Here is a 14,615-nt window from a genome sequence, read left to right on the forward strand (position 1 = left end):
TTCATTTTCTGTTTATTTTGACCCAAGGAATTACTAGGTAAAGTATCTCCCCGCTTATTTTTAACACCCTGTTTATGATGTATTCTTATAAGTGAAAAATGTAAGCTGGTAATACAGAAAGATGTTTTATAAATAATATGAATGTACTGGTGATCTGTATATTCATCTTTTTCTTGTTCTTAGAACTGTTAATTAAAAGTCCACTCAGCAGTCGCATCGTACGATGTAGTTCTTTCCATGCGTTGCGAAATGTTACATTTGCCGTCCTCTTCAACCCAAGTTATCTATTGAACCACTGATTGTAAAAAAATCAAAAAAATATATTTTACGCATCACACTTTTGGCTACAACTTTGCCGCAGACAAAACCTCCTTAACCCAAAAACAAAAAAAAATCTCGCATGCTAACTTTTTCATGCTAGAAATCACGATTTAAAACTATTTCACCATACATATCAATTTGTATTAATTAGATAGGTAAATAGTTTAAAGTTCCAACAAAACAGTCATCGAGTAGGACTAACCAAGAAGCTCTGTGCCAATTTTCAAAATTTTAGCACAACTTTAGGTACACCAAAACACGAAATTATTGAAGTCATGCGTCGAGAGGACTATCGCTGTTTTTAACAGATTATACTTTTGACCTTCCGGCACTGTTGACTCAGCGAAACTGAACTTATATTTTATCTTATTTCGTTATATTAAAACTGCTGTTGCATTAGGTCAAATTCCCAATAAGTCAATTGCTTTAACATAGACCACGTTTTTAGCTCGGACTGTACTATTTGACTTACTGGGATTTTTGATCTACAGACACTGCAAACATTGTAGTTTTTGACCTAGCGGCACAGGTATAAATTATTTGACCTTCCGGGACTGTTGACTTTCTGCAACGCGTCCGCCCGGACTGTACTATTTGACTTTCTGGGATTTTTGATCTACAGACACTGCAAACATTGTAGTTTTTGACCTAGCGGCACAGGTATAAATTATTTGATCTTCCGGGACTGTTGACTTTCAGCAACATTCCCCAAAACAAACACAATTAATTAAACCAATCTTGTTTCAGGTGCATACACCATTGACAAATGGACTAGACTAATGTTGGTTTGAATATTTAGAAAACTTAATAGAATCTTTATGTTGTTTTAGACTGGTGAAAATTGGACCAGTGTGACATATAATTTTTTTTAGTTAACAAAACTATCTATTTAAAAACTACTTTCAGACTGACACCTTCTTTCTCATCTAGTTGCATGGGGAAATTTCCAAAGCAACATTCAAATGTTACAGGCTTGTTGAATATTGTGATACGTAAATGGATCTATGAATGTGATTGACTGACTTTATCAAAATTGTTGTTTATAACTAATTTGGATTGATAAGTGTAATATTATGTGATAGCTGGTAAGTAATGTTGCATTAGGGTTAAAGAGAATTTCTATATGAGATATAAAGGGCTGGACCCCTTCCAGATTTGAAGGTTAAAAAAGCAATTTCTCCCAAATTTGCTGCACAAATCATCCAAAGCTTGCTTAAGATAGTTAATTAACTTTTTGTGCTGTAAATTGTTTCAATTCTGTTTAATTGAAGTAGTGAAGTTAAATAAATAAATCCTTTTTTTTCGTTTTACATTGTAATATTACATCAGATATAATACATTACAATACCACAGGCTGGCCAATCACAAGAATTTAACTAACAAAACGAATAAAAATATTGTGCCCTAAGCCAGTTTATGGGTTAACTAGTACTTACAATGGTCCAAATGAACAAAAATCTAATACTATAATTTATTTAATCCATTTAATTATTTATATAATTAAACTAGAAAGTTTATCAACATCAAACATTCTACTGGAGCAAAAAAAAATATTTCAAATATACAAAAATAAATGTCTATCTTTGAGGTGTTTGTCTTTTTGATTGAGAATGCCCTTCATGCTCATTAAAGTGTCAGTTACAGACATTGTGACATACTGTGTTGTGGTCTTCTTTTTTGTAGGAACATTTGAAAACTGTGTTCGTTTAGTTATGACAAAAGTGTTTTGAGAAGTATAGTTTACAATATAAAAATAGTTGCGAAACTAAATGATTTTTAAATTCAAGATAAAGTGTTGTTTTCATCAAAATTTTTGACTTTGAGTTAAGGTGGACATATTCGTTTTGGTTCCTCCTGAACCCAAAAAAGTGGGGTTTGAAGTGTGTTGACTGTTCCTTCCTGTTGTGTGTATGAGCTTCTGGATTAGTGGATGTATAGAGGAGCTACAGACCACACATGTGATAACATTTTTACTAAATTTGGTATATTGGTATCTCCAGGCGTTTGTTTTTTAAATTTAAATGTTTATGATGTTGGTTTCCAATCTATAATTTTCTCAAAAAAAGCTTGAACGGTTTTGAAAAAAAAATTAGTATATTAATATGGTCCTTTGTCTTTATAATTCGAAACAAAACGGTCCAAACATGGCTGTACGCTTACGGTTAAAAAGCTATTGTAACTTACATTATTTTCCCATTTAAAAAACCATAAAATAACAGAAAAATTAGGTTTTTAAAACAAATTTGGAACAATTTTTTACTACGGTTTAGTATTTTATGGTATTTATAATTCTAAGTAGAAAGGTACAACCCCTATTGTTGTAAAAATTACAGTTCAAGTTCAAGAGTTATTGCACCTTTAGTGATTTTGACCATATACTTCCTCCCACCGCTCATGATAAGGGTTATTGGCAAGCTAATGGGAGAATGTATCTGTCAGATTGCTGTTACCATTTATTTACACTGGCACGACAGATTAAGCCTTGACAGTGCTGTGTATCCAATAAACCCCTGGTATTGCAGATTCGCCATGGGACTGGGACTTCAGTATCCAGGGTTAGACTTTCACAACAAGAAGTTGGAGGAGGGCAAAGAGCTTAAAGAGTATTTGGACGAGTATCATTTGTGTGAGTCATTTATGTCAAAGAAAATTAATATTATTATGTTCATGCCATAAGTATAATTAATAGTGACTTTTGAATCCTGAAGTTTTATTAATAATAAAAAGTTAAATGTAAAGTGATTCTTTGCTGATTTGATTCATAAAGTGGCATCTAACTTTTTTGCCAACAATCTTATATATTTAAAAAATTTGGTTTTTCTTTTCCGAGTTCGTTTGGCTCTTCTACCCGACCGATTTTCATGATTGAGGTCTCAAATTGAAGGTATGCACACACAGATTTGCCATCAAGCATCAGCATATATTTATCTATAATCCCACTCGGCTTATACGTAAAAGAAATTTACTCCCCATGTACATATTTCTTATGGGAGTTAAATTTGGCTTTTCTTTTCCAAGTTCGTTTGGCTCTTCTACCCGACCGATTTTCATTATTGAGGTCTCAAATTGAAGGTATGCACGCACAGATTTGCCATCAAGCATCGGCATATATTTATCTATAATCCCACTCGGTGCATACGCAAATGAAATTTGCTCCCCATGTATTTCTTATGGAAGTTAAATTTGGTTTTTCTTTGCCGAATTCGTTTGGCTCTTCTACCCGACCGATTTTCATGATTGAGGTCTGGAATTGAAGGTATGCATGCACAAATTTGCCATCAATCATCTACAAATATTTACCTACAGTATTACACGACCAGAACAAATAATTTGATTTATTTTATAATTCTTACTTCAAATTAAGATGTACTTTTACCAGTTATAGATTTATAATCCGATAAATTTTAGTCTAAGAACCTTCAGTTAAATACTGGCTTTCATTTAAGCTATTAGTTATTCAAATCCAACGAGTTTCAAGCAAACGCAAGGTGATAAACCAATATAAAAATTATTTTTCATAATGTTTTAATATGGCTAAAAATCAATAGCTCCAGTATTGTTCCTGTTTTTCTATATGTTTTAGACACAAAATAATCAGTAAATTATAGGATTTAATTTGAGCTATTGATCGTTTGAATCAGTTAAGCTCAAGATACTCAATCAAAAATTATAAATTTGATTATTTCTCGGATATTATGATAATTTTAACGCTGCGGAGCAGCATGGGTCCTCTAGTCTAATTTAAAACTCCACTGAGTCAAAAAAATGTGCTAGGTAGACAAGTAGGCCTAAACATTTCTGTGAAAGTTCAGATTTCAGCTATATTCAAAATCTAACAGATGTGGATTATGATGCCATGTGGAACTTAGATATTGTGCTATGGTTGAGGGAACTGATCATCTTCCGCATCAGGGTGAAGATGAGAATAAAATAATAAAGTCAAAGAATGCTACAGCAAAAAGTGTTAAGTTATTTCAATAAACATAGCCAATGACAGGTTTTAAAATTGAAAATGTTGAAATGACGCAGGGAGGGCAGATGCATATGATGAGAAGGAGAGTTTGGCCGAATGGAAAGCCGAGACACAAGACTTTTACCAGGCTCGGATGGATGCCGACCTGGATCTGGATCCTAATTTGAAATACAGTCCAACATGGAGCCGTCTAGAGTGGGGTAAGATCTACAAGGACGGCTTCTTTGAAGAGAAGATGTTCAGGGATGGCGATTGGAAAGATTACCGATGGGGCAAAACCACAAATAATCATGTCCCTGAATATAAACTGATAGACTTGATGAACCTCAATTGTAGAGCCGGACTGCCTGACTTCAACTTTATCAAGTATGTTTACTTATATGATAGTGTTTACAGAATTGAGTGGTATTTTTAGGTGGCTCAGGAGGATACTCCTTTAAAAGGCAGTCAACAATGCTGGGCTGCTGCAGTGGCGCTCGCATCCACTATTACATTGTCATAGTGATGCAGTAAAATATATGGAGAATATGTGTCAAACGTTTTCTATCAGGGGAATTTTATGATTTATTTCTTATACGATATTTCCTATTTTTATTCTTCGCTGCCACAAAAAGTGCACACTGAAAATTCGTGAACTCTAAAGCAAAATTAACATTAGCCCTTATTGTTTGATTTGAGTGCAAAAATTTCTATTAAATATAACAGTGTTGCCAATTCCAATACTTGCTAGATCATGCTGTTTCCTTGTGTTACCAACCACTGATTTAGGGTTTTGTCAAATAGTGCTGCACTATTTAGATGTTTCTAAATTTGCATATAGCGATGAGATGAATATTTCGTTGAATTCTAATTATATACAAAAGTGTCATAATGTTTGACAATATAGCACTTAACTTAATGTCCTATCATATTTTATTGTGGTTATATACATATACTCCCAACTACTGTCTTTTGCTGATTGTCTTTTGCTATAGTCTGTCCAGAGAGAATATTATGCTTAATTAGTTCGGCCTCTCCTGTTAACACGTTCACTGCGCAATACAATCAATAATTTTGAGCTCTGTTGTTGCAGGGGAACAATATAATCGTTGCCAGCCTGTAGCTTAGAATGCGAGATTTATTTTGGAGTCGGTTGGTACTCATTCCGTCTGGCTTTTGTACCGGTTTCGGGGATTTTCTCTCTTCGAGCCACATTACAAAGACCCTGGCTACAGATCCAAGCAGTGCTACCTTTGGGTGTTTCAGTGAACTACATCCACTCTAGGGGTAACACAGCACCATCATCGGTGCTCTTTTGAGCTGGGGCTTCGCCCAGGCCTCGCCACCATTAGCGAGCGCCTGTTTGATGTATGCTGCTCTGAACGTATTAAGATTGTTCAACAACTACTTCCATCCACAATATTCTACTCTCATAAGAAGCGTGTTACCTATTAAATATTTATTCTGGTCTGATTTTCAGGGCACAAAAAAGACCTCAAGTGAAAGAGAACCGTCATTTGAGGTATATGCGGCGCTTCAGCAAGTTGAACCGAGAGAACGTGTCAATACGCAACTGGGCGCACAAGTCCGTGGGCTGGAGTGGCGAGGAGAAGAAAAGGACGAGGAAGAATGATCTTCCTTCACTACATCCTAGAGTGGAGCAGGCACTGGGCGCTATGTTCCACGACATGGCCAGAACCAGGCACTTCGGGTACGATGAGGTGGAAAAGGATGACTAAGACATAGCTAAACAGTGGAAAATAAAGGACGATTGGACACAAGAGGTTGGAACAAAAGAACAATTTGAAAGATTAGATGTGTAAGAGAAAGAATGTGAATTTGGTTTGGTGAAAGACAGCAAACCGATTGTTATAAATTTGGAGAGAGGGGGGGGAGATCGGTCATCAGATAGAAAGTAATTAAAAGAGGAAAAATATTCATACTTGAGTCAAACTGTCCTGAATTAACTTAAAGAAATGTGGTAAATTTCACTATTTTATGGGTGCAATCTCAGGGTATTGGCAGTCAAGGATGGGATTTAAACTGCAAAACTTTAATAAACAGCAAAATACAATGATTGTTTCCATGTTCAATACTAAACCTTTGTTTGGATGGAAATCTCCAAAATATTCATACAGCAATCTGATATTCTAACACCAACAGAATGTAATTTTCTCTTCATTACTAAATCAGCATGTGATACAAAACCTGTATAGAAATTAGCGGATTTCAGACTTCATTGAACACAGAGAGGAATTGAAATTCACACACTGATTGTTTCAAGTTACCTTATGAATAGTTTATTTTTATTATCAGACGGATTACCTAGAGCAGTATGGTAAATGGTAAATACAAATAAAATTATGTTTCATAAATATTTTATTAATTCTGTGAATTATTAACATATTCACATTATAACTACTGTTGGAGAAATGTTCAATTGCCATGCAAAGAGGAAGTTTGTATGTCTTTATGGACAATCTTCATATCATAAACAATCTGAAAGTATAACAAGTAAAGTTAGTAATGCATTTACAAAGAAATTTGAACTCAACAATCTGCATACAAAACTGCATTTGATAGTAAGCTATGTTTTTGATATAAGTGCAACATATCCCTACGTTATTACTGTACAACTATAATTTCAAAAACAATAAGATACGTCAAGCCAAAGTTTTTTACTCAAAAATCTATAAATATTCTAAGTAAATAGACATAATAGAATCCAAAAACACATTGTAGTGATTTTTAATATTGAATTTTAAACTATAGTTAAATTTCTGCCTTTAACCTTACTAATATGCATGGTAAAACAAACCCAAAACCAAGATCAAATATGGAATAATCAATGTACAAAGAAGTTAGTACAACACTGTTTTCTTCTTGAATTGGAGCTGATTTAGGTTTTTTTTATTGAACAACCTTTAATTTAAGTAGGTACAAAATAGCCTAAGTTAGTTTTCTTTTTTTACATAGGTATTGACCTGAAATTTTGGAAATATTGAACTGAAAACCTGGACATGTTATTCTTGAATTGTATTCCAATGGCTTGCTTAACACACTCCAAAACACATCTTTTACTTTACAAGCCCATGGTATGAAATTTGACTTTGCACCTCCCTCTTTCTGAAAATGTTGAATAAATACTCTTGGTGTTTTAGTCTCACAAAATAGTGAATATATTTGAAACATTGCTTTTTTAACCTACGCACAGGTTTTAGAATAAAGTAGTTAAAAAGTTCTTCTTTCATCATTTTCATCCTTTTCTATTTCACCCCCATTGCAATTACTTTTAGAGTACCAGTATTTGGATTGTATAAAAATTTTGAAATACATTATAACAGTCTGTGTTGGGTTTCTTCTTTGGCAATTTTCAACCAAACCACTTATTAATTTTTGTAAGAATAGATTACTTACGTCAATAGCTCATTGAATTGTGAGTATGACAAGGTGTTCAGTACATGTTTCGACACATTGTCATCATCATGTCAAAACATGTACTGAAGTGAAACTCACGATTCAATGAGCTATTGACGTAAGTAATCTATTCTTACAATATTATCTACAGCTCAGGGGCTTAACAATGAATTTATTAATTTTTAACTCTCTCATAATTGGTTTTTGTTGATAGTACCTTATGGCTTAATTCATAGCTTAGTACCTGGGATAATCAACATCACAAATCAAGATATTTTATCACTATTAATGGTGTTAAAAAACTAAAATCTTTCTTTCTGATTTTAAATTATTCTCTTAAGAGACTCTTAAACATGCTTAAGTTAGTTGGCACTAGTGAGTCACCTGGTTCAGTTCTGCCACTACGACAGGTGACACTGGAGTCTTTTCTGTCTCCAGGTTGCACTTGTAAATGTTTTTTCCATCGTGGTTACTTTCCCAGTAAGCTGTATTGCCTGTGAACCAACAGTAATGCTAAGGGGTCAAAATATTAAATATTTCAGGCAAAATATCCATAGTTTGGCTCTTACCTTTATTTTTTAAAGGTTTAGTAAACTACATCTTAAAATTGAGTTCTATGAGGCTAAAAAGTAATAAGTTTCCTTACTTGCTTAAGTTGTATAAAACATAAGCCATTGTATAGATTCAAAGTACTAATGCAAAAATGTATTGTGCAATAAGTTGTAAAAACCCTCAAAATAGTAGTTAAACTATCTTTTTTAACCATTTAGCTCACGTACTTTTAATTTTTTTTTGCGCCGGAATAATGTAAAAAATTAAAATACAACTTGCTTATTAGACCTATTACTTGAACAATTCTGAATTGCATTATGTACTAAGGTAATGAGGCTTTTGTGATAAAAAGATCACCATTTAAATTATAAGAGAATTTAAAATAAATTGGTATCAGGAAAAAGTTGAAAGAAATTAAAGAATAAAAAAAACCATGAAGACCATGAATCCAGATGACTCTATGGTATTGTTTGACTATTATGTGACTTCTGAACACATCAGTAGAGCCATTCATCTATGTGAAAATCAAATTCACGAGTGATAAAAATGTTTTAAAACGAACTCGCCAATAACGGTAAACCCATAAATATCCATAGTCGCAGGAAAGTCTAGTTCAACAGTGTTGACTCCTTTCCCCATCGGGTCACGGTAGCTACAGCCAAAAACCAAGAACCATGAAAATAACGGAAACACACAGCAGTCCAAATAACTTAGTTTATCTTCCGAACTGTTTCAACAAAACGCCTAGTAGTTTTCTGATAATAAAAGTTGGTTGAAACTGGAAATTAAAATGAATAGAGACAAAATTACAACGCTATTTGCCAGAAACAGCAATAAAAATTTCAACTGATCAGATTATACTATTATATTCATATTTCATTCTAAGGATTAATAGTTTTTGATGTTATTTCAAAATATCAGAGATGTGTTTTGAAAACTATTGTGTATCAGCTCCTGGATTCTAATTTCCTCAGTTAAGCTAGTTGAACTCTGTTCCTTAACAATGTTAATCCCAACATTGAGGTTTGTTGGATCGAGGTCAGATAATTTTACTTCCAAATATGTTTTCTTGAATGTTCAAACTTACAAGATCGAAACTGATTAGTGTTTAGTTTCACACCAAGTAAGCACATCTCATGTTACAATATTTCACCACTCACTTAGTGCTGATGATAAACTTGTTTGTGGAGTTGTTCCTGCGTCCGATGGCGTATATTATCCCTTCAGTCACATCCAGGGAGATGCTGTCCACAGGACGTAACCAACCAAAGAACATGTCATGTGACAACGTCTTGCTCTGCTCACTGTACTGGAAAACTCCACTGTCTCCAACCCAGAACAACAATCTGTGGAGGACAAACACTGTAGCAAACAATGTTTGATTGACAATATTTAAATTTGAAAGTAACCTATCATCTATAAATACTCCTGGGGATGTATGTGCAGGGATATAACAAATTGTAGGAAACACATTGCAGATTTTTAAGCAACATTAATACCTCTGGCAGGGTACAAGAGCCTACAGCGTAAAGGGTCTTCCGAGATCAGTTAGTAGTGGATAAAATTAATGAAATTAAGTTAAATGAAAATCCTTTAGCGAACTTAGGACCTCGTGGTCTTTTCTTACAGTTAACCTCTTAGACCATCCTAGCACAGAAAACGTACTACTATAACCCAGAATGCCAACCGCATGGTAAAAAGCATTAAGCGTTTTGAGAGAGCTTTGCCTGTCAATCGGTAGGCAGCGCCACCAGCGTTGCTATGCTATTGGCATAAAACATATTGACATATTGCATGGACATAAAATGCCAAGGGTAAAAATTGGTAGATTAAGTAGGTTTGAGAGAGGGGTTTTAAGTCTGAAAAGCAGAAAGATATTGTGGAGAGTGTTAGTTTTTTATTGGCCTCTAGGGCTATATATAGAGGCTATAGTGGTGTAATTCTAAGATTTCCAGTGGGAACAATCACCATCGTCTAAGAACTGAGTAATATTTAAGATTAATGTAGGCCCATAGGACTATTGGAAAAAGCTGAGTGAGAAAGCTGTTTCCTTGTGTTCTCACTACACTACACCACTGGAGCGGCTGGGGCTAGTCAGTTTGACCCTGAGACTTTTTAAGTCCGAGTATAGCAGAAATGTATTAAATAAAATGGTGGTTTTATTTTACTGGCATCTGATGGGACTTCTGCAGCTATCTTAACCCCTGGTAGACATAGTGCTTGACTAGTAATCAACAGGTTACCATACACAACCTATTGTGCCAGTGTCGTAGTAATCTAGTCTAATAAGGTGGGATTATATTCAAACATACCTAAAAAATGTAGTGAGTATGAGACCAAAGGTCACAAAATGATTTGTTAGATTAATTACTAACAATTTTGATTATCTTATGACGAAATTTCGGGTTAAGAGACAAAATTAGATTTTAAAGTACGTAATTGTCGTCTCACCTGAAATTCTATCACACCTTTAAGTTTGTCCAGATAGCTTAGCCTACTATGAGATAGTCCAGGACTCTAACGTGTACGTTAATTAATTATCGTTTCGAGTTTATTGGCTCAGAATATTAATTACAATAATAATGCTTACAATGTTAAGCTTACCTTTAACAAGTGTTCATCATAGCCACTCGAAAAATATGTGACGCTAAATTTAGAATTTTGAATAACCTATAATGAATGCGGATGACCTAATTAATTAGAAACTTAACTAAAACGTGATTCGGTCGTTACACTTGGTAATCACCAAAGTAAACGTGTCGGGAAAATTAGACTCGGTTGATCACCAGAGTCGATACGGGGTTTCTTGAACCAAATATACGTGGGACGGTTCGGGGTAACGGAATAAGTACTACGGATATCGTTCTGGCAACTTCAATGATTTCCGTAGCTGGTTAAAGACAAAAGGCAGTGTGCTCGTGCGTGACAAAGCGTGCGCGGTGCGCGCGACTGCGGCACAATAAAATAAAAATAATAAAACTTCTGCAAAAATGAGAATAAACAAAATAAACTCGGTAGCACACTAACCTGATGCCTTAGGACTATACCAGGAATGGGGGAAATCTTTAATTGACCAGAATTTCGTAAGTTTGGATCTATCTCCAAACAGCAAGCGTACTGACGGTTTGGTAGCGGGTGGACGACTGATTCGAGGTCTGCTCTTCTGGTCCTTCTTCGCCATCGCCCCTGGCGGCGGGGTAGGTAACTAGCGTCATCCCCTCTACGATGACGTAGGACCATTGCCCCTACGATGCCGCTGACAACGCGGGCGCGGCTTACCCCGAACTTAGAAAATAATAATATTTAAAATGAAACTTTTAAAAATCGGGTTTTTACCCCTTGACGGGTTTTGGGTCGTTACAATCTTTATTTAAAAACTAAATGATTAAACTTGTCTCTACAGACTCACTTGCTGTAAGGGTCCACCCTGAGTTCCCGCCAGCCTGGGCTAATATCAGAGTTGTTGTGACTGAGGACTTCCCGAGAGTCGGCCTCCTCGCGAGATATCACATACACCACGGACTGCTGGTCAGCTATGTAGTACACCAGGTCATTGTGCCAGTCCACCGCCAGGCTGGTGACGGCTGTTTCTGGCCTGGTAACTATATGGGCTGGCAGCGCAATCTTCCTCCCGTAGGAGTACCTGGGAAAATAAATGTCACCAAAGCTTTTAATCTTCTTGGAATATATTCAACAAGATTACCTTGAGAAGGTTTGAGTCAAGCATAAATGAAACTCTAAGATACCTCAAATCAGGCATTTTTGGTACTTGTTACTTATTCTTACTGTGTGTGTATGTCTACTGGAAAAAAATGTTCTAAATATAAAGGAAAAACATTATAAAAATAGGCAGAATTTAATCAGTGAAAAATCCCTGTGGGTCCTAGGATTAAAACTACCTCTACTACAGTTAGGTCCAACTACAGTTATACCTAATGATAGTTTTGTTGGTGTAGGCGTACACCTCCCTCCTGTCATAATGGTAGTCCAGACATCTTGCCTTCACTGGAGCTATGACTGCATCATCCTCACCCTTGAACAGCTTGATAGCTCGGAACATTGCCAGCAGGAAGTGAGTAACTGTAAATATATTACATGAATAAATGTCAAGTATCTTCAAAAAGTTAATCCTGTACGCAGTCTTATAACCAGGGCATTGGAGTGATGAAAGATCAGAAAATAAATCTATTGATGTACATATTGTGGTTTTCAAATAAAAATGGGTAACAACTAGCTTGCTTACCAATCCAACACAGTAGACCATAGAACACACAAAAGACAGAAAACGCACAGTTATTTCCATCTGGACTTTTGACAAATGCAGACAGGTTATACATGTATATTTAAGCAAGGCCACACTTAAAAAACAGGCCGTAATGCTCGTCTAGCATGACGTCGTGATAGAAGACGGCAATGACGTAATGTTTTCCGTTTGTGATCAGCTGCTTGTTTTAATCTTTTCATCAAAAACAAAAATATAACCTTAATTACGTCATTGCCGTCTTCTATCGTGACGTCATGCTTGACGAGCATTACGGCCTGTTTTTTTAGTGTGGCCTTCATTCAAGGCATGTAACTGTCTGTCAAATGTGATTCACACAGGCCAATATCCTTAAATTCATAACCTTTCTGTGACATATCTGAACATTAACATATTTTAACAGGTGCATATTTTAACAACCTCTCAACAAATATGAAACTTATAATGTCTTTAATTTGAATTCAGCTACTAATTCAATAATTTTTCCTTGACTCCCCTCGTGAGTAAAATCTCCACTAAAGTAAAATCATTTTAGTAATCATCCACTATAGTAAAATCATTATGTTTATCACATTTAGTGACCTGTATTGCCAGTTTACCTGTGCAAGTCTTGTCGTCTCTAGCTAGAGTCATGTCTGCTGGACATGTACACTGTGGAGGCACCAACTCTACCACAGCCTCACAGGAATGTGAACACCCCACAGCACTACAGTCTGTGGATGTGGATTCCTTCCGTGTTCTGGCTGCATCTAGACACCAAACTGGTTATACAGTGTATTACAAAGAAATTTTTATGAGTTAAGTGAAGAGAAAGATTGAACTTGTTTTTCAACCTGACCCAAAAGTCAGGTAATTCTCACTACCTGAGCAGTCAGGCAGGTACCAGAGTGCCTAGCAGGTATCCAGGGATAGTAAATCTGAAAATCAATATTGAGATTTTCCAGCTTTGGCAAAAACTACTCCAGCCCCACAACGCAAGTACAGCATTACAGTATTGAAAATAGCTGTTTTTACTGCAGTATGACAATAAACTTTACCCAACACCCAAGAAAAATTGTTTTACAAAAATCTCAAAAACTATATTTTAAATAGTGTAAAACCAAAAGACGTAAAAGCAGAGGAATATAATCATCTTTTAAAATGTTATGATTTGAGCGGTAGTTTTCTTTTTAAAATTTGTTTAGTCAGGTGTTGTCTGAAAGCTAAAACATTTCCATTAGCCATTCATTAAACAAGACTGATCACTAAACACATGCAATTCAGTGAGACCCCAGCAGACAATACACCGCCATTTTAATTTTCGCACGCGCCGCGACATCAATCCATCCACAAAATGTTATAATTGAAGACGTATATTTAGACTTAGAGGTTATTATAATAATATCTGTTCTAAAATATATTATTTACCTGAATGTAAAACCATTGACTATTATAGACAAAGGTAAAACTTTAATTTTTGTATAACAACAATCCAATAATTTCTGCCCTGGAGCGATTGCTCAACCTCTTCCATGGTCGCTACGCTACTGTTACTTGGTAGAGTATTTTAACTCAATGGTCTTTGCTTTTTTGAGTTTCTTATTTCATAACAAAAAGTACAATTTTGATATATTTCTATTTTATAAAAACTGTGTGTGTGTGTGTTTACAGGTATTTACTACAGGTTATTTCAATGTACCTCTTACTTGTATTATCATATTTTATTACTATATTGCCAATAGCAGTGATTGAAATTTAGGAAAATAATTACTTCTAGTCTAGATTTAGAAAAATTATTGAAACTAACAACTTGCCTATGGTGGAGAATACCAATACAAGAGCAAGCATATGACAGAGCCCCATACTGTGAGATGTTTGTGCACAACACTGAAGTTACACAGCTGATAAACAGGGTCAAACTGACCTGATAACTCTAGCAACAACCTTCTGGGAAATATTTATTGCACTGGCGAATTCATATCTGTTACTTCTTTTAGAATTTCTAAAAACACAAAACTCGCTTTTGTTGGGGGATTTCCAATTATGGGATTTCCAATTACATTGAGAAACATGCTTATTACATTTTTCAAAGAAAATTTAATTCAAATCAAATCAAATCAAAATTAAATTAAA

The 14,615-nt window shown here is 35.1% G+C and overlaps 2 protein-coding genes across 3 annotated transcripts; one reads left to right on the forward strand and one right to left on the reverse strand.

Annotated features, from left to right (window-relative positions):
• The first annotated feature begins 1,268 nt into the window (after positions 1 to 1,268).
• On the forward strand, positions 1,269 to 6,622 carry LOC129000046 (uncharacterized). The gene is made up of 4 exons (XM_054426900.1): positions 1,269 to 1,406; positions 2,844 to 2,947; positions 4,351 to 4,660; positions 5,754 to 6,622. Exons 2-4 carry the CDS (start codon positions 2,851 to 2,853, stop codon positions 6,010 to 6,012), a joined length of 666 nt encoding a protein of 221 aa, XP_054282875.1. The 5' UTR covers positions 1,269 to 1,406; positions 2,844 to 2,850; the 3' UTR covers positions 6,013 to 6,622.
• A 12-nt stretch (positions 6,623 to 6,634) lies between these two features.
• Positions 6,635 to 14,356, reverse strand: LOC129000045 (uncharacterized). 2 transcript variants are annotated; one of them, XM_054426899.1, is made up of 7 exons: positions 14,297 to 14,356; positions 13,103 to 13,252; positions 12,175 to 12,322; positions 11,652 to 11,885; positions 9,403 to 9,588; positions 8,075 to 8,184; positions 6,635 to 6,772 (listed from the first exon to the last, which is right to left on the reverse strand). In XM_054426899.1, the coding sequence occupies exons 1-6, from the start codon at positions 14,343 to 14,345 to the stop codon at positions 8,160 to 8,162; spliced, it is 792 nt and encodes a 263-aa protein (XP_054282874.1). In that variant the 5' UTR covers positions 14,346 to 14,356; the 3' UTR covers positions 6,635 to 6,772; positions 8,075 to 8,159. The 2 variants fall into 2 exon arrangements, with proteins under 2 accessions (XP_054282874.1, XP_054282873.1); XM_054426898.1 differs by lacking the exons at positions 6,635 to 6,772; positions 8,075 to 8,184 and adding an exon at positions 8,759 to 8,894.
• Between the last annotated feature and the right edge of the window lie 259 nt (positions 14,357 to 14,615).

Source organism: Macrosteles quadrilineatus, unplaced genomic scaffold, assembly GCF_028750875.1.
Source record: "Macrosteles quadrilineatus isolate MER2022 unplaced genomic scaffold, UCM_ALF_1.0 Scaffold_8__2_contigs__length_117827958, whole genome shotgun sequence".
NCBI lineage: Eukaryota > Metazoa > Arthropoda > Insecta > Hemiptera > Cicadellidae > Macrosteles > Macrosteles quadrilineatus.